The sequence below is a fragment of the Zootoca vivipara genome, chromosome 3 (genome assembly GCF_963506605.1).
Source record: "Zootoca vivipara chromosome 3, rZooViv1.1, whole genome shotgun sequence".
NCBI classification, from domain to species: domain Eukaryota; kingdom Metazoa; phylum Chordata; class Lepidosauria; order Squamata; family Lacertidae; genus Zootoca; species Zootoca vivipara.
The window spans coordinates 110,595,125-110,608,581 of NC_083278.1; the positions used below are offsets into that span (position 1 = coordinate 110,595,125).

Genomic DNA, 13,457 nt, shown 5'->3' on the forward strand with positions numbered 1-13,457 from the left:
TGACTTATCTTTAGAGGGCTTCAAAACTGACCAATGATGAAGCGAATGGATACATTTACAGCCCACACCAAGCCAGAAGGATATGAAATAGTTTCTACTGGCAAAACCATTGATGTAGAATTTTTACTTTGGATAGTTATTTTCTATCAGAAACTTCTACAGGTTGCAATTACATCCATCACAAAGGTATCTGTCTTTAATAACGATTCTTAACTTTGCTTAAACATATATCAATTTTATTATTACTCAACTGATCAACTACTAAAAATATATCTGAGGCACAAGTCCTAGAAATGTACTTCCCCATTCCCCAAACCATAAAAACATTCATTCACCTTTGGATTTAATTTCAATGTTATTAGATGTTCCCGGCCACAGGAATCTTCTGCTTTTAACCTGATGGTACTAAAACAAGGATCTACAAAAACAACCCTGGAAGAAGAAAAGAAACAAGTTCTTGTGTAATTTCATTTATGCCTTACCCCTATTAGTCTGTTACAAATATATTAATCAGAAATAATCTGTATGACAGCCCTTTCTGCTGTTGCAGATTTATCACTGAAATACAGCAGCCAGCTGCTTAATGCAGTCATATATCTCTGAGTTATTTACATTATGTGTCAGAGCTCACGCTGTGGTCAGTGAGCACTATGTTTCAGATTTCCATCACTGGAACCTTTGGCACACACAGCATGTTCTTGTCAGCCTCCACTTATCTACACATTAAACTTCCTGTCAACTATTTGATCCATTTTTGCAGTTTCTTAAAGTAGAAGACTTTTGTGCTTGGATTTCTTTCTTCAATGAACTTTTTTCATTATTGTCAGGTGATTGTTGTGGCTACTCCCGGGTAAAGACGTTCCAGTCCGTTCTGTCTTTAAGGGTTTTATTGTGCATACTATTTACAGTGCAGATAGCAGAAAACATGACCTCCTACTCACTCGCAGAATCTGGCAATGGCGCCCTTCTGCTCCGGGGCCAGCATAATAGCTTGGGGACCCCAAAACGCCACCCCCTAAACCTGCGTTTGGGTGTGTGCCTCAATTTGGGCGCCGGAAGTGGCTGTGCTCCCTCTTCCACTTGTTGGCTATGGCAGTGCAGGGGCTCTGATACATCGCTGAGTCGTCCCTCCTCCACTAGTTGGCTTGAGCGGTGCAGGGGCTCCGATACCTCGCTGAGCCTTCCCTCCCCCACTCTGCTCCACTCCTCATTCCCCCCCTGCCTGACCCGCTGCTCTCTCTCTCGCTGGGCGAAGTGCTGGTCAGGATGATGGGGGGGAGGCTCCCTGTAGGGAGTCCCGCTGACAATTATAATTATTAAATATATGTAATATTTGTTCATCACTTTTTACAAAATGTCTCAGAGTGACTTACAAAATATTAAAATAAAGTTATTTGATATTTAAAATACAAAACACATAATAAAACGTATAAGTGCTCATCCATTAGCTAGCAGTCAGGCCACGATCGATATTACATGCTTGGATTGTCTTGTTCTGGTCAACAAATTATAAATACAGGTACTATAGGAAATTCAGCACCGCAATTTATATATGATTAGTAATCTTTGTGAAAGCATTATCTTGCATTGTGGCAACAAGACCACTTTCATGTTATGTGAAATTTCAATGGATAACAGGTAGAAGATTTAAGTCACACTACAGATTATGCATACAGAAGTTCCACTGTAAAAGAGTAGGACAAAACAGAAATGCAAACAGAACTGGGTGCAAGAAGAAGCTTTGCTTTCAGCTGAGTTCAAAGTTACTGTTAATGTTAGGAGCATAGGAAGCTGCCATATTTATACCAAGTCATAACCTTGGTCCATCTAGCTCAGTATTGTCTATGGCTGGCAGTAGCTCTCTGGGTTTGAAATAGCTGTCTCCCAGCTTAACCTGAAAATACCAGGGACTGAACTATAGATTTTCTGCATGCAAACCAGATGCTCTTACGAGTAAATTGGCAAAAATGGCACTGCCGACATGGGTTGCCATACGCCCGGATTTCCCTGGACCTTTTGCCAATTTCCGCCCAGACACTGCTTCCAACTGCAGTATTCCGGGTATATCCAGGAAATTTCAGATATATGGCAACCCGAGCAGAAGCAGTGTCCACCACTTCCTCCACTTCCATTCGTAGGGTTGTAATCAATGAAATTGTATTCTGCATAAACTGACTGACATAGGTCCATTAACTCTGTCTCCAAGTAAAAGTTAGTTGAATACAACCTACAGAGTCCTTCTACATGCAATACATAACTATTACTCCATGGTTCCAGATAAGGATTCAAGGTGTGGATCTCTGCAATAGAAAATGAAGAGGGGTGTGTGAAGGGTGGGGTTCTGTGGGGGCTCTGTACCATAAGTTGTTTTTCTCTATGTCAGCCAGGTTTGAGACAAGTGATTTCTGTCCATGGGAGGGCATTAAGAAATGTTACTTGTACAGATGGATTTGGAGCTCCAGAGGAGCTCCAGAGGTTACCCCTTGCTTTCTCCTATGTGCATTTTGCTACCTTTGTGGTTCCACAGAACTGCTTTGGAGGTTGCCACCCTTCCCCAGCCAATTGATACAGGCAGGAAGATAAAGCCTTGTAACTTCTATGAAGGCACGGCATGATATACCTCCTCCAAGAATGAAGTGAATACTCCTGTGAAACTAGGGTAGTGTTTTGCACCTGTTATTCTGGAAGATCCCCTTCCTCTGTCTACCCTATAATAATTAAGGAAGAGGGGAAATAATTAAGCTCTGACTTTCTCAAATTGTTCTTTCTTTTCTTTTTTCTTTTTGAGGAAACCAGCAAAAAAGAATGGAGTCAAAGACCAGTTACCCTTAACTACCCTGAGGGGAATCCCAATTCCATACTACATAAACTCTGTAGAAGAGACTTTCAATTGTAAACAAGATTTGACCTGTAGGTTCTTCTTAAGGCCTTTCAAAAAATCTAAGTTAAGAACTTAATTAAAGGATAGTTATAATAACAAAAACTATTTAAACAGAAGTTGTATGTTAAATTGACTAAACAGTTTATTGAAGATCACAATTATTAAACATGACATACTTATTCCATCCCAAAGTTTGTATATCTCCGATGACACCAGAGTAATAGTGTGGAGACGGAGGCGCATGAACTTCTTGTGTGTTTTTCAAAGCAACTTCCTGTTGAAAAATATAGCATCTTATACATTTGTTAAGTGTTAAGTGTTAAACAATAAATAGATAGAGATATATAAAGAGAGATATAGAGATAGATAGATATATATTCATTCTGATTGTATACATTCAGACGAATCCCAATCCAGCTAAGGTTAGTCATGGCTAACAATGCAAATCTATATGTCTATTCAAAAGACACTCATAACTAAAACAAGTTTCCTTGTTTTCAGCAAGGCTTATGGATGCAATCTTATGCACGTTTACCCAGAAGTTTCAGTGTATTCGATGGAACTTACACTGAGGTAAGTGTGTGAAGGCTATGGACACTTACTTGCTAGGGTTTGATTCCTCTACACCTCAAGCCTTGCTGGCAGTGCCTTGTCAGCACCACAGAACTGGTCCCTTCCTGCTTCTCCACTCCTCAGCTCATGGCTCAGCCTGCTTGCTCAGGTCTGCCAGCAGTGGATTCCAAGCACCTCATGGAGGAGATATCCGTAGCAGCAGCTGACACCACAACTCCCACAGGGCTTGCTCCAAGAGCACTGAGGAACAGACTCTGCTTGAACAGCCTCTCCCGAAGAAAACTATTTCCCTCCATCAGCCTCCCCCTTTTCTCCCAATAACTCTTGTACTCTTTGCACCCAGAGTCTAGGAACCCCCCCCCCCCGTTTCTTTCTTCTCATCCAAATTTTGTTACTACACAATTTGCTCTCTTTTGTTCATTCTTTGTGCCTTCCGTTTCCACAAAACATGTGGTGGGGACCACGACACAGATTTTGTCTTCTGAAGTTTACAAATTATTCCCTATACAGTGGTACCTTGGTTCTCAAACTTAATCAATTCTGGGAGTCCGTTCGACTCCCAAAACAGTTTGAAAACCAAGGTGTGGCTTCTGATTGGCTGCAAGAGCTTCCTGCACTCAATCAGAAGCAACAGAAGCTGTGTCGGACATTTGGCTTCTGAAAAATGTTCGCAAATCAGAACACTTACTTTCGGGTTTGCGGCGTTCAAGAGCCAATTTGTTCTACGACTAATGCACATCAATCTCTGACTTTTATCTTCTGAGTTTCTGGGGGTTGTCCTGTTGTTATTCTGTCTCTCACAGCTACAATAAACCTACCATTAAAATTATGGACTGGTCATTTCTTCATCAGAGGGCAAACGGGCAAATTTAGCAGGGGATCAAATACTTCTTTCTCTCACTGTAAGTCCAATTTGCACTCACTGTGACTTGCTTCTGAGTAGACAAGTACAAGATAGCACCATATCATAATTGCTCATTTGACAGCACAGTGTGCGCTGTCTTCTGTATAGATCTACATTGGTTTTATACCGTATTAAATTCATAATAGATTTTTTTTTGTCATTATGTATGTTCTCAATTAATGAAGCCTAAAATTGCAACAATTGGAATGAGGGGGTTTGCATTTTTTTCCCGGTTAAAAGGGGGTCCTCATACTAATAAAGGTTGGGTCCATTAAACTGCTTTTGAACCCTTTGGTAGAAATCTCTCCACATTTTTAATCAGGCATTGTCAATGCATATATGAATACAAATTTGAAGCATGCCTCAGAGATTAAAAAAAATGGGAACACTCAAACACTCTAACTAGAAGGACATCGTGAAGAGAAAGGGGTACATAAAACCTATGTCTAGTGGAAATACGTATTTAGAAAATTCACAACCACTGACCAAGTTCCTTCTGGAAATATACTCCAGTATGATTCAGAAAATGAAGCTCAGAGCTATCAACAAGTTTAATATGAAACATCCTAAAAAATGAAGAGTAGTATGATAGAAGCATCATGGCAGTTTCTAAGTTCTAAGAGCTTATCAGGTGATAAATCTCAGCCTTTCACCTTGCCACAATCTACTGGCAGCAGAACAACCACCTGTCCACACCTAATGGATTGCAAATGATAGCCTTGCTGCATGGGTTAGCTGTGGGTTTTGCCTTTTTTAAACAGAAAAATAAAAAAAGATCTGTGTGCTTCAGAGCTCAGGAAGGGGAGGACACACTCTTAGGGTAAAAAAGAGAAGAAGAAAAATCATGAAATGGTAGAATTTTTGCAGAGAGAGGGAAAGAAACATGAAATCCTTGCTGGTGTCTGCAGTTTTCTTCTTAAAAGGGTTACATAGGCACGTACACACTTGAGTGGCACAATGAGAGAGCAATCAACCTCTAAAAGAAATTATAAGAAGTCATAAAATAGTGCAGATATGAAGGGAATTATGCTGCTCATCAGTAGACAGTCAGAAGCACTATCCAAGAGGTGCCCTCATGTAGCAGTATCATTTCGCACAGCATTTGCAGAAGAAATGCACAAAAGCGTATCATTTAACCTGCAACAAAATACTGTTGCCTGAGTGCTGGAAAAATATGATATGCTACTCAAGAAGAATCTGGATCTTCAGCAACAAGTATATAACTGCTGCACATTCACTGTGCTAAAAATGATAGTCTATAAAAGCCCTCAGCACTAAACATTATCAGCAAACAGGAAAAATATTTGAAGAAAAGCAAGTTCAAACAAACGAAGTGTGTATGTACTCTCAATTGTACTTTTTTAAAAAACAGTGTCATAGAGAGCCTCTTTAGATTCAGCTGAAAATAGCTCAGGTTTCTCCAAAATATCCAAATTCCCAGGTTCTGAAATTTAACATTTTCACAGGAATGAAACTGTGGTTCTTTTGAAGTTGCAACTGGATTTCACCTTGCAATGGTCAGTTCCTATTCCATTTCTGTTTGGCAAGTTATAAATCAGAAACCATGGTCATGGTAAAATAAGAACAAAATAAAGCATGCCTCTCATTTTTTAGCTCTGGAATCACCTTTATGATGGATATATAAGCAATAAAGAGATATTCTTACACTAGTAATACTGTGCTGCACATGACATACCCAAGAACTTAAATAGGCAGGTAAATTAATCTATGCACATTGCCTCATACTCCTCCTTTATGGCCAGCAATGAAGTTAAGAGGTAACCATTTTCTTCCCTTCTAATCTGATATTCAGCTAAGGTAGATACTGCCTATTCAAACAAGCCCTATGCAGGGGTTACCAATCCAAGAAATAAACACATGAGGGGCACAATGGGGATGGCCACACTAACTCTGCTTCCTCTGTCATTGTTTTTTCCACTCTGTGTTTAGAAGGTTCCAAAATGGACTTCCGCCTGAGCGCTGTAGAAGATGGCTGACAATAACATCTCTCTGGCCTGCACAGGGTAATTAACGAGGCTGTAATGGGAGTACGCAGCCTCCCGAAATCTTCCCCGGGGGGACGGGAAGACGCAGTCTCATCCGCAGATGCCCATCACCAGCTTCAACTTTGGAAGGAGGGGCTGGCGGCACTGGATGGAAAGCCCCTGTGTGAGTCTGGATCTCCTGGACGCTGATTCTTACGAGCTAACCAGGCTCCATGACTTAAGAGAGAAATTGGATATGAGTTGTGGACATGCTTCAGACAAGGAAGGAGATTTATTCTGCAAAGCACAGCCACTGAGAAAACAAGATAACTGAGGAATGTTTTTCCACCAAGGCAAGAAATGGTATGTGACGGAGCAGAAGGCGAGAGGCTATAACTCTATAATTGTGTTTTATTATTTACTTAACAAACCTCCCTCTGGAAGAGCCATATACAGCATTTATAAAGCAAGCGAGATCGGAATGTTGGAAATGTATTGCGGTAATATGGTTTTTTAAATATATAGACTGTGTGAATTGAAAATATAAATAATTAAATTTTGTAATTTGGGACTTGCCTGGAATGTGGCTAAAGATTCCCTAAATTTATGGACATCTGAGAGAAGCAAGCTCATTAGCAGTTGGAAACTTGTCAAGAAATGTTTGAGATATGACGCAGTTACAAAAACAGCCTCCGCCATCTTAGAGACAGAGCCAGCTGCAACAGCAGTCAAAGGGGGAGGGAGCCATAAATAATGACATTAGATGTGTGTATACGGTTGTGACTCGGCAAAACCTCCCCTGAAAAGGCTGCTTTGTGTGGCAGCTTGGAGAAAATCATCACAGAGGCTTTAAGATCTGATTTATTGGGATTATTTGAAGATTGTGGTTGCCAACTGTGAAAAGGATTTTTGGATTTCTGGATAGACTTGGCAAGATACCAGCATGCGAGGAGACAGTGCTAAATTTATAAAAGGGAATTATGGCATAAATTCACACAAAATCATATATGGTTTGATTAATCTTGCTTGCCAGAAAAACTCAGTGACTTGAAAAGAAGAAGATAATAATAGATTATGGAATAAGATGTGGACTATATTGAAAAGAATTGCAGTGACTATAAGAGGGAGGACTATAATATAGATGAGGGAGAAAGGTTGCTTTCTGCTGCTCCAGAAAAGCGGACACGGAGCAAGGGATTCAAATTACAAGAAAGAAGATTCCACCTAAACATTAGGAAGAACTTCCTGACAGTAAGAGCTGTTCGGCAGTGGAATTTGCTACCAAGGAGTGTGGTGGAGTCTCCTTCTTTGGAGGTCTTTAAGCAGAGGCTTGACAGGCATATGTCAAGAATGCTTTGATGGTGTTTCCTGCTCGGCAGGGGGTTGGACTGGATGGCCCTTGTGGTCTCTTCCAACTCTATGATTCTTTGATTCTAGGGCTAGGCCTTCTGAGTCTGAAGCATGGGAAGTCGACAAATTTGTATAATTTGGCAGAGGATTTGGATTAATTGTTTAATTGATATTTGCATAATTTGTATAATTTGAAAATGGATTAGATATTTAAATTGGAAAATCTAATTAAAATGTTTATTAAAAATAATAATAGAAGGTTCCAAAACGTATGAGTCTCCACAAATCAAAAAAGGCTCTCTACTTCAAACAGCCATCTTCCACAAATTTGAAGGCCATGAAAATAACAGAGGTTTGCAAATGTATGGAACATTGTTTTAACTGAGTGTTGAGTTAGATACAGACAAATAGTCCAGGGCAAAGTCAAATCAGCCAATTTTGATGCAGACTGGTTCTCATTTTTTTTATAAAAAAAATAAAAATTATAGAAATAGAGTGTCATACAGTGGTACCTCGGGTTACGAACGCGATCCGTTCCGGATCGCAGTTCGTAACCTGAAAACGGCGCTTTGCGCGCGGCGCTTCTGCGCATGCGCGCCGAAAATACTTCCGGGTTTGCGCAGTTCGCAACCCGGGTTGTTCGTAACCCGAGGTGTTCGCAACCCGAGGTACGACTGTATAAGCATCCCTCCCATGAGTCACTCATCATTGTGGTTTGGGGTCTATAGGATCTACTGTATATGTAACTGCATCTCTGTAATTAGTTTTTTATACTGAATATGCTCCATGTATGGTTCTGCTATTGTTTACATGGTTATGTGTTAGTTTGTACATACATTGGTACCTCTACTTACGAATAACTCTACTTACGAATGTTTCTACTTACGAATGGAGCTCCATCTGCCATTTTTGATGCGGTTTAGATAGGATTTTTTCTACTTACGAATTTTTATATAGGGTTGCTTCTACTTACGAATTTTTTCTCCCAATGCATTCCTATGGGATTCAACTTACAATTTTTTTCAACTTACAAATGTGCGTTCGGAACACATTAAATTCGTAAGTAGAGGTACCACTGTATCTTAAAACAGTTGCATTTGGAAAATCATATCCCAGTTTCTAACTAGTAACTTGTAAAAAGAGGTTACATAAGCAATAGTAATTGCTGATCCAGCACAATTCCAGAAAACTGCAATTATTATGGAAGATTAGCAAATAGGGTATCTTGCTTATTGTAGAAGTAAGTAAAAGCAAACAGTAAGGAGACAAATTAGGATCACTAATTCTCTGTAATATAGTTCCTCACCAAAACAGTCTTCAACTCCACCATGAAACTGACTAGATCCGAAGAATGCTGCAACCGCTGAAAAACAATTACTTTTTGTTAATTATTTCATGTAATGTTTTGTGCTAATATTATTGCATTGGCCTGCTTTTAATCATATAGCATGTGAGTTAAAGCTGTTAAAGCTAGACAGGACTCCATTTTGCAGAAAGTGAGAAATAAAAAATGCTCCCATGGCTTCAACATTTCGAGAGAAATATCATCTCTACACACAACTCCCCAAATCTCTTCTGAAGTGTTTCCTAGAAAGTATCTCACTCAACATGCCTTGTACAAAGTCAGACCATTGGTCCACCTAGCTCAGTATTGTCTGGCAGTGGCTCTCCAAGATTTCAGAGAGGGGTCTTCTTCCAGGCCTACCAGGAGATGCCTAGGACCTTCTGTATGCAAAGCAGAGGCTCTATCACTGAGCTACAGCCCTTCCTCCCATGAAGAAAACATTTAGTGAAGCAGATGGCTACATAGCCATGACTTTGTTCCCACATTGTCCTCCCATCATCATCATTAAGTCAGAATGCCAGATCTTTCAAAGAGACACTATCAGTCAACCAAGCTTGGAGCACATTCTTCCCCCTCTCTAATAAGGAATAGCACTCCATAATAATAATAATAATAATAATAATAATAATAATAATTTATTTATTTATTTATACCCTGCCCATCTGGCTGGGTTTCCCCAGCCACTCTGGGCGGCTTCCAACAGAAATATTAAAATATACTAATTTCTTAAAGATTAAAAGCTTCCCTAAACAGGGCTGCCTTCAGATGTCCTCTAAAAGTCTGGTAGTTGTTTTTCTTTTTGACATCTGGTGGGAGGGCGTTCCACAGGGCGGGTGCCACTACCGAGAAGGCCCTCTGCCTGGTTCCCTGTAACTTGGCTTCTCACAGCGAGGGAAACGCCAGAAGGCTCTCGGCACTGGACCTCAGTGTCCAGGCAGAGCGATGGAGGTGGAGACGCTCCTTCAGGTATACTGGACCGAGGCTGTTTAGGGCTTTAAAGGTCAGCACCAACACTTTGAATTGTGTTCGGAAACGTACTGGGAGCCAATGCAGGTCTTTCAAGACCGGTGTTATGTGGTCTCGGAGGCTGCTCCCAGTCACCAGTCTAGCTGCCGCATTCTGGATTAATTGTAGTTTCCGGGTCACCTTCAAATGTACATAGAGCGCATTGCAGTAGTCCAAGCGAGAGATAACTAGAGCATGCACCACTCTGGCGAGACAGTCAGCGGGCAGGTAGGGTTTCAGCCTGCGTAACCCTGATGGAGCTGATAAACAGCTGCCCTGGATACAGAATTGACCTGCACCTCCATGGACAGCTTTGAGTCCAAAATGACTCCCAGGCTGCGCACCTGGTCCTTCAGGGGCACAGTTACCCCATTCAGGACCAGGGAGTCCCCCACACCTGCCCGCCTTCTGTCTCCCACAAACAGTACTTCTGTCTTGTCAGGATTCAATCTCAATTTGTTAGCCACCATCCATCCTCCAACCGCCTCCAGGCACTCACACAGGACATTCACCGCCTTCACTGGTTCTGATTTGAAAGAAGTAGAGCTGGGTATCATCCGCATACTGATGAACACCCAGCCCAAACCCCCTGATGATCTCTCCCAACGGCTGCATGTAGATGGTAAAAAGACTTCATTGTGGGATTCAGCTTCCCCTACTCAGGGTCAGGGTCATAAGCACTCACTTCTGTTGTGATCTAAAAATTCATTTACTTTGAAGCATTCCTACACAAGATGACAAAATCGCTCTAAATATTTACTTGCAAGCAAATGGGTTGTAGGCTACAGGCCTTCTCAAGTATTTATAACATCACTAGCTACTGGTATTCAGTAAGTTCAGCAACACATTTCACAAACATACCTGTTTTAGAATTTGCTGGTATCCATCCAACAACTTTTTCAAATACCAGCTACACTGTATCCTACAAAACATAAAATAATCCATATGAAGTAAACTGGAAGACTAACATTAAAATGAGTGCTTTCTGGTAGTTTTATGTACACGGAAAGGAAAATAAAACACACACACACACACACACACACATCCTTTATTTTAAGAAATTTTAGTTTCTTGTATGTTATGTCATCTACCATAATACATGAATTTCAAATGTATATGTTTACCAAATGTGTTCTATAAAAATGCCTAATATTCTCTGGAACAGTGCTGTATTATCTTATAGGAATTGCTATTTTCTCAGTGCACTTTATAAAGGTGCATGTTAACTGAAGTATGAAGTATAACATACTAAGATTTTTAAACTTTCAATTGGCTAATGCATGAGAGAGAGAGCTTCACTTTCCTCTATTACGCTTCAAAAGAGTGGATAGTGTTAGAATCAAAGTAGTAGTACATTGTAGAACACATTTCTGATTGCAACATAATTTCAGAAAGCCTGATTCTATAACCTAAATTTACCATACATGGTGCAGGTAATTTCCAATTCTGACTCTGATCACAAGGTTGCAAAACGTAGCATCATTACAACAAAACATGAAGAAAACCAGTCTCCATAAAACTGAAAGTGCTGTTTGTCCTTCTAATCCTGAACGATAAAAATGAAAATCAATATTCACCTTCAGATGGAAGTACAGTCATACCTCGGGTTACAAACATCTCGGGTTACGAACACCTCGGTTACGAACTCCGCAAACCTGGAAGTATTTTTGCCGCATGTGCAAAGCGTGAAAATCGCAGAAATTGCGCTTTGCGCACGTGCAAAATGGCGCTTCGGGTTACGACCATTTCGGCTTACGAACTGCATCCCGGAACAGATCGTGTTCGTAACCCGAGGTACCACTGTACTGTATTTTTCCGGGTATAAGACGCCCCCACGTATAAGACACCCCCTATTTTTTTTAACCCAAAATTTAAAAAAATAGAAGTTGTTCAGCTTTCGGGGGGGGGGGGGGCGATCACCCTGTTGAACTTTTTTTGGCTTTCTCCAGGGCACCGACACTGCAAGCCGACCAAAGGGGTGAAGCAGGCCCAGGTTGCACTTCTCTCATAGAGTTGTTGGTGCAGCCACAGGGCTCCAGTTGCCACCCTATACCTTGCACTGTTTGTGGCGCAGCACAAAGACCTGCGCCCGTGTGTGCACGCCTGAGAAAGAGCTCACTGTGTGCTGCTGGGGAGGGGGAAAGGAGGCGGCAATGCTTGCAGGAAGCTGCACCCGCCTCCCCCTTGAAGTATGTCTCTGGTGGTGGAAGCTTTCGTAGTGTTTTTTTTTCTTCAACCCCTGTGCATTCACCATCTGTATATAAGACGACCCCCAATTTTGGACTATATTTTATTTTAGCATGGAATGATACTATATATTTTAACTTCCTTTCACAAGTGGTACTGTGAAAGTAAGAGATGGGGAGTGAATGGGCTACCATACGTGAGAGACTAGGTGAGAACGGTGTTAAAGAACATTTGATTATTCAGTCTGTTGAATGTTCTGTTAGCTTGCTTCTATCCATACTTTGTTAAAATGGAAATGCTTGTCAGATTATATACTACGCCAACCACAATCAGAAGTTTTTTTAAAATACAGGGGCAAAAATGCTTCCTTCTTGTCTCCTCTAAAACTATTTGCCTTTTTTGTAATTTATTTATTTGAGAGCTTTAACCCTGCTCTTAAGCAAATAAGCAAGCAAAAAGCTCTGAGTGGCTTGGGAAGATCAATACAGTGGTACCTCGGGTTACAAACTTAATTCGTTCCAGAGGTCCGTTCTTAACCTGAACCCGGGGCACAAAATTGTTAGGGGGTGCAAAATTTCAACACCCAGTGTTGCCTTCAGATACAAAGAAGTGTACGTGCACACGAAAGCTTATACCGAGAACAAACTTAGTTGGTCTCTAAGGTGCTACTGGACGGTACTGTATATAAATTTAACAAATAGAATAGAATAGAGTTCCATATATAAATATAAAAAGTTAAATATAAAAATTAAAGAAGCACAAATATTTAATCTTGTATGTATAAAAAGTGGATCAGAGATAACAATTTCCCTATAGAGAGTACAAGTCAAATGTAACTGCTGAGCCAATAGAATAGCCCTGCTTTCCGCCATTCCCTTTGCTAGAGGGTTGGAAAGGGGTTAGTTTAACCTCCGGTTTGCTAGTAAAACTGAATTACTGTATTGCGAAATGATGCATGTCTAAAAAGTTTGCCACCAACATGAAAAGTTTGGAAAGTCCTGCTCTGGATGTTTGTGTGCATCTTGCACAGTACTATTATACTGCTTTTCATCTTAAATATAAATACCAAGGTGGTTCACATTAAAATATTACAATGCAACAAGCTTAATAAAACAAAATCATAGAAACCAGGAACTAGTATAATAGCCATGATAATGCCCACTTGCTGGCGGAAACACCAAGTCAAAGAGCCCCATTGGGGGCAAAAGCTGGGACCCTAAATAACAG

The 13,457-nt window shown here is 40.7% G+C and overlaps 1 protein-coding gene across 2 annotated transcripts in view; it reads right to left on the reverse strand.

Annotated features, from left to right (window-relative positions):
- Nucleotides 1-13,457, reverse strand: part of FANCL (FA complementation group L) — a 50,093-nt gene that overhangs the window by 25,246 nt on the left and 11,390 nt on the right. For both annotated transcript variants that reach the window (XM_035110929.2, XM_060273145.1), the window contains exons 3-6: nt 10,905-10,965; nt 9,000-9,056; nt 3,058-3,155; nt 336-432 (exon numbers count right to left, since the gene is read on the reverse strand). In XM_035110929.2, coding sequence (XP_034966820.2) covers nt 336-432; nt 3,058-3,155; nt 9,000-9,056; nt 10,905-10,965 — 313 coding nt within the window. The remainder of the gene's footprint in view (nt 1-335; nt 433-3,057; nt 3,156-8,999; nt 9,057-10,904; nt 10,966-13,457) is intronic.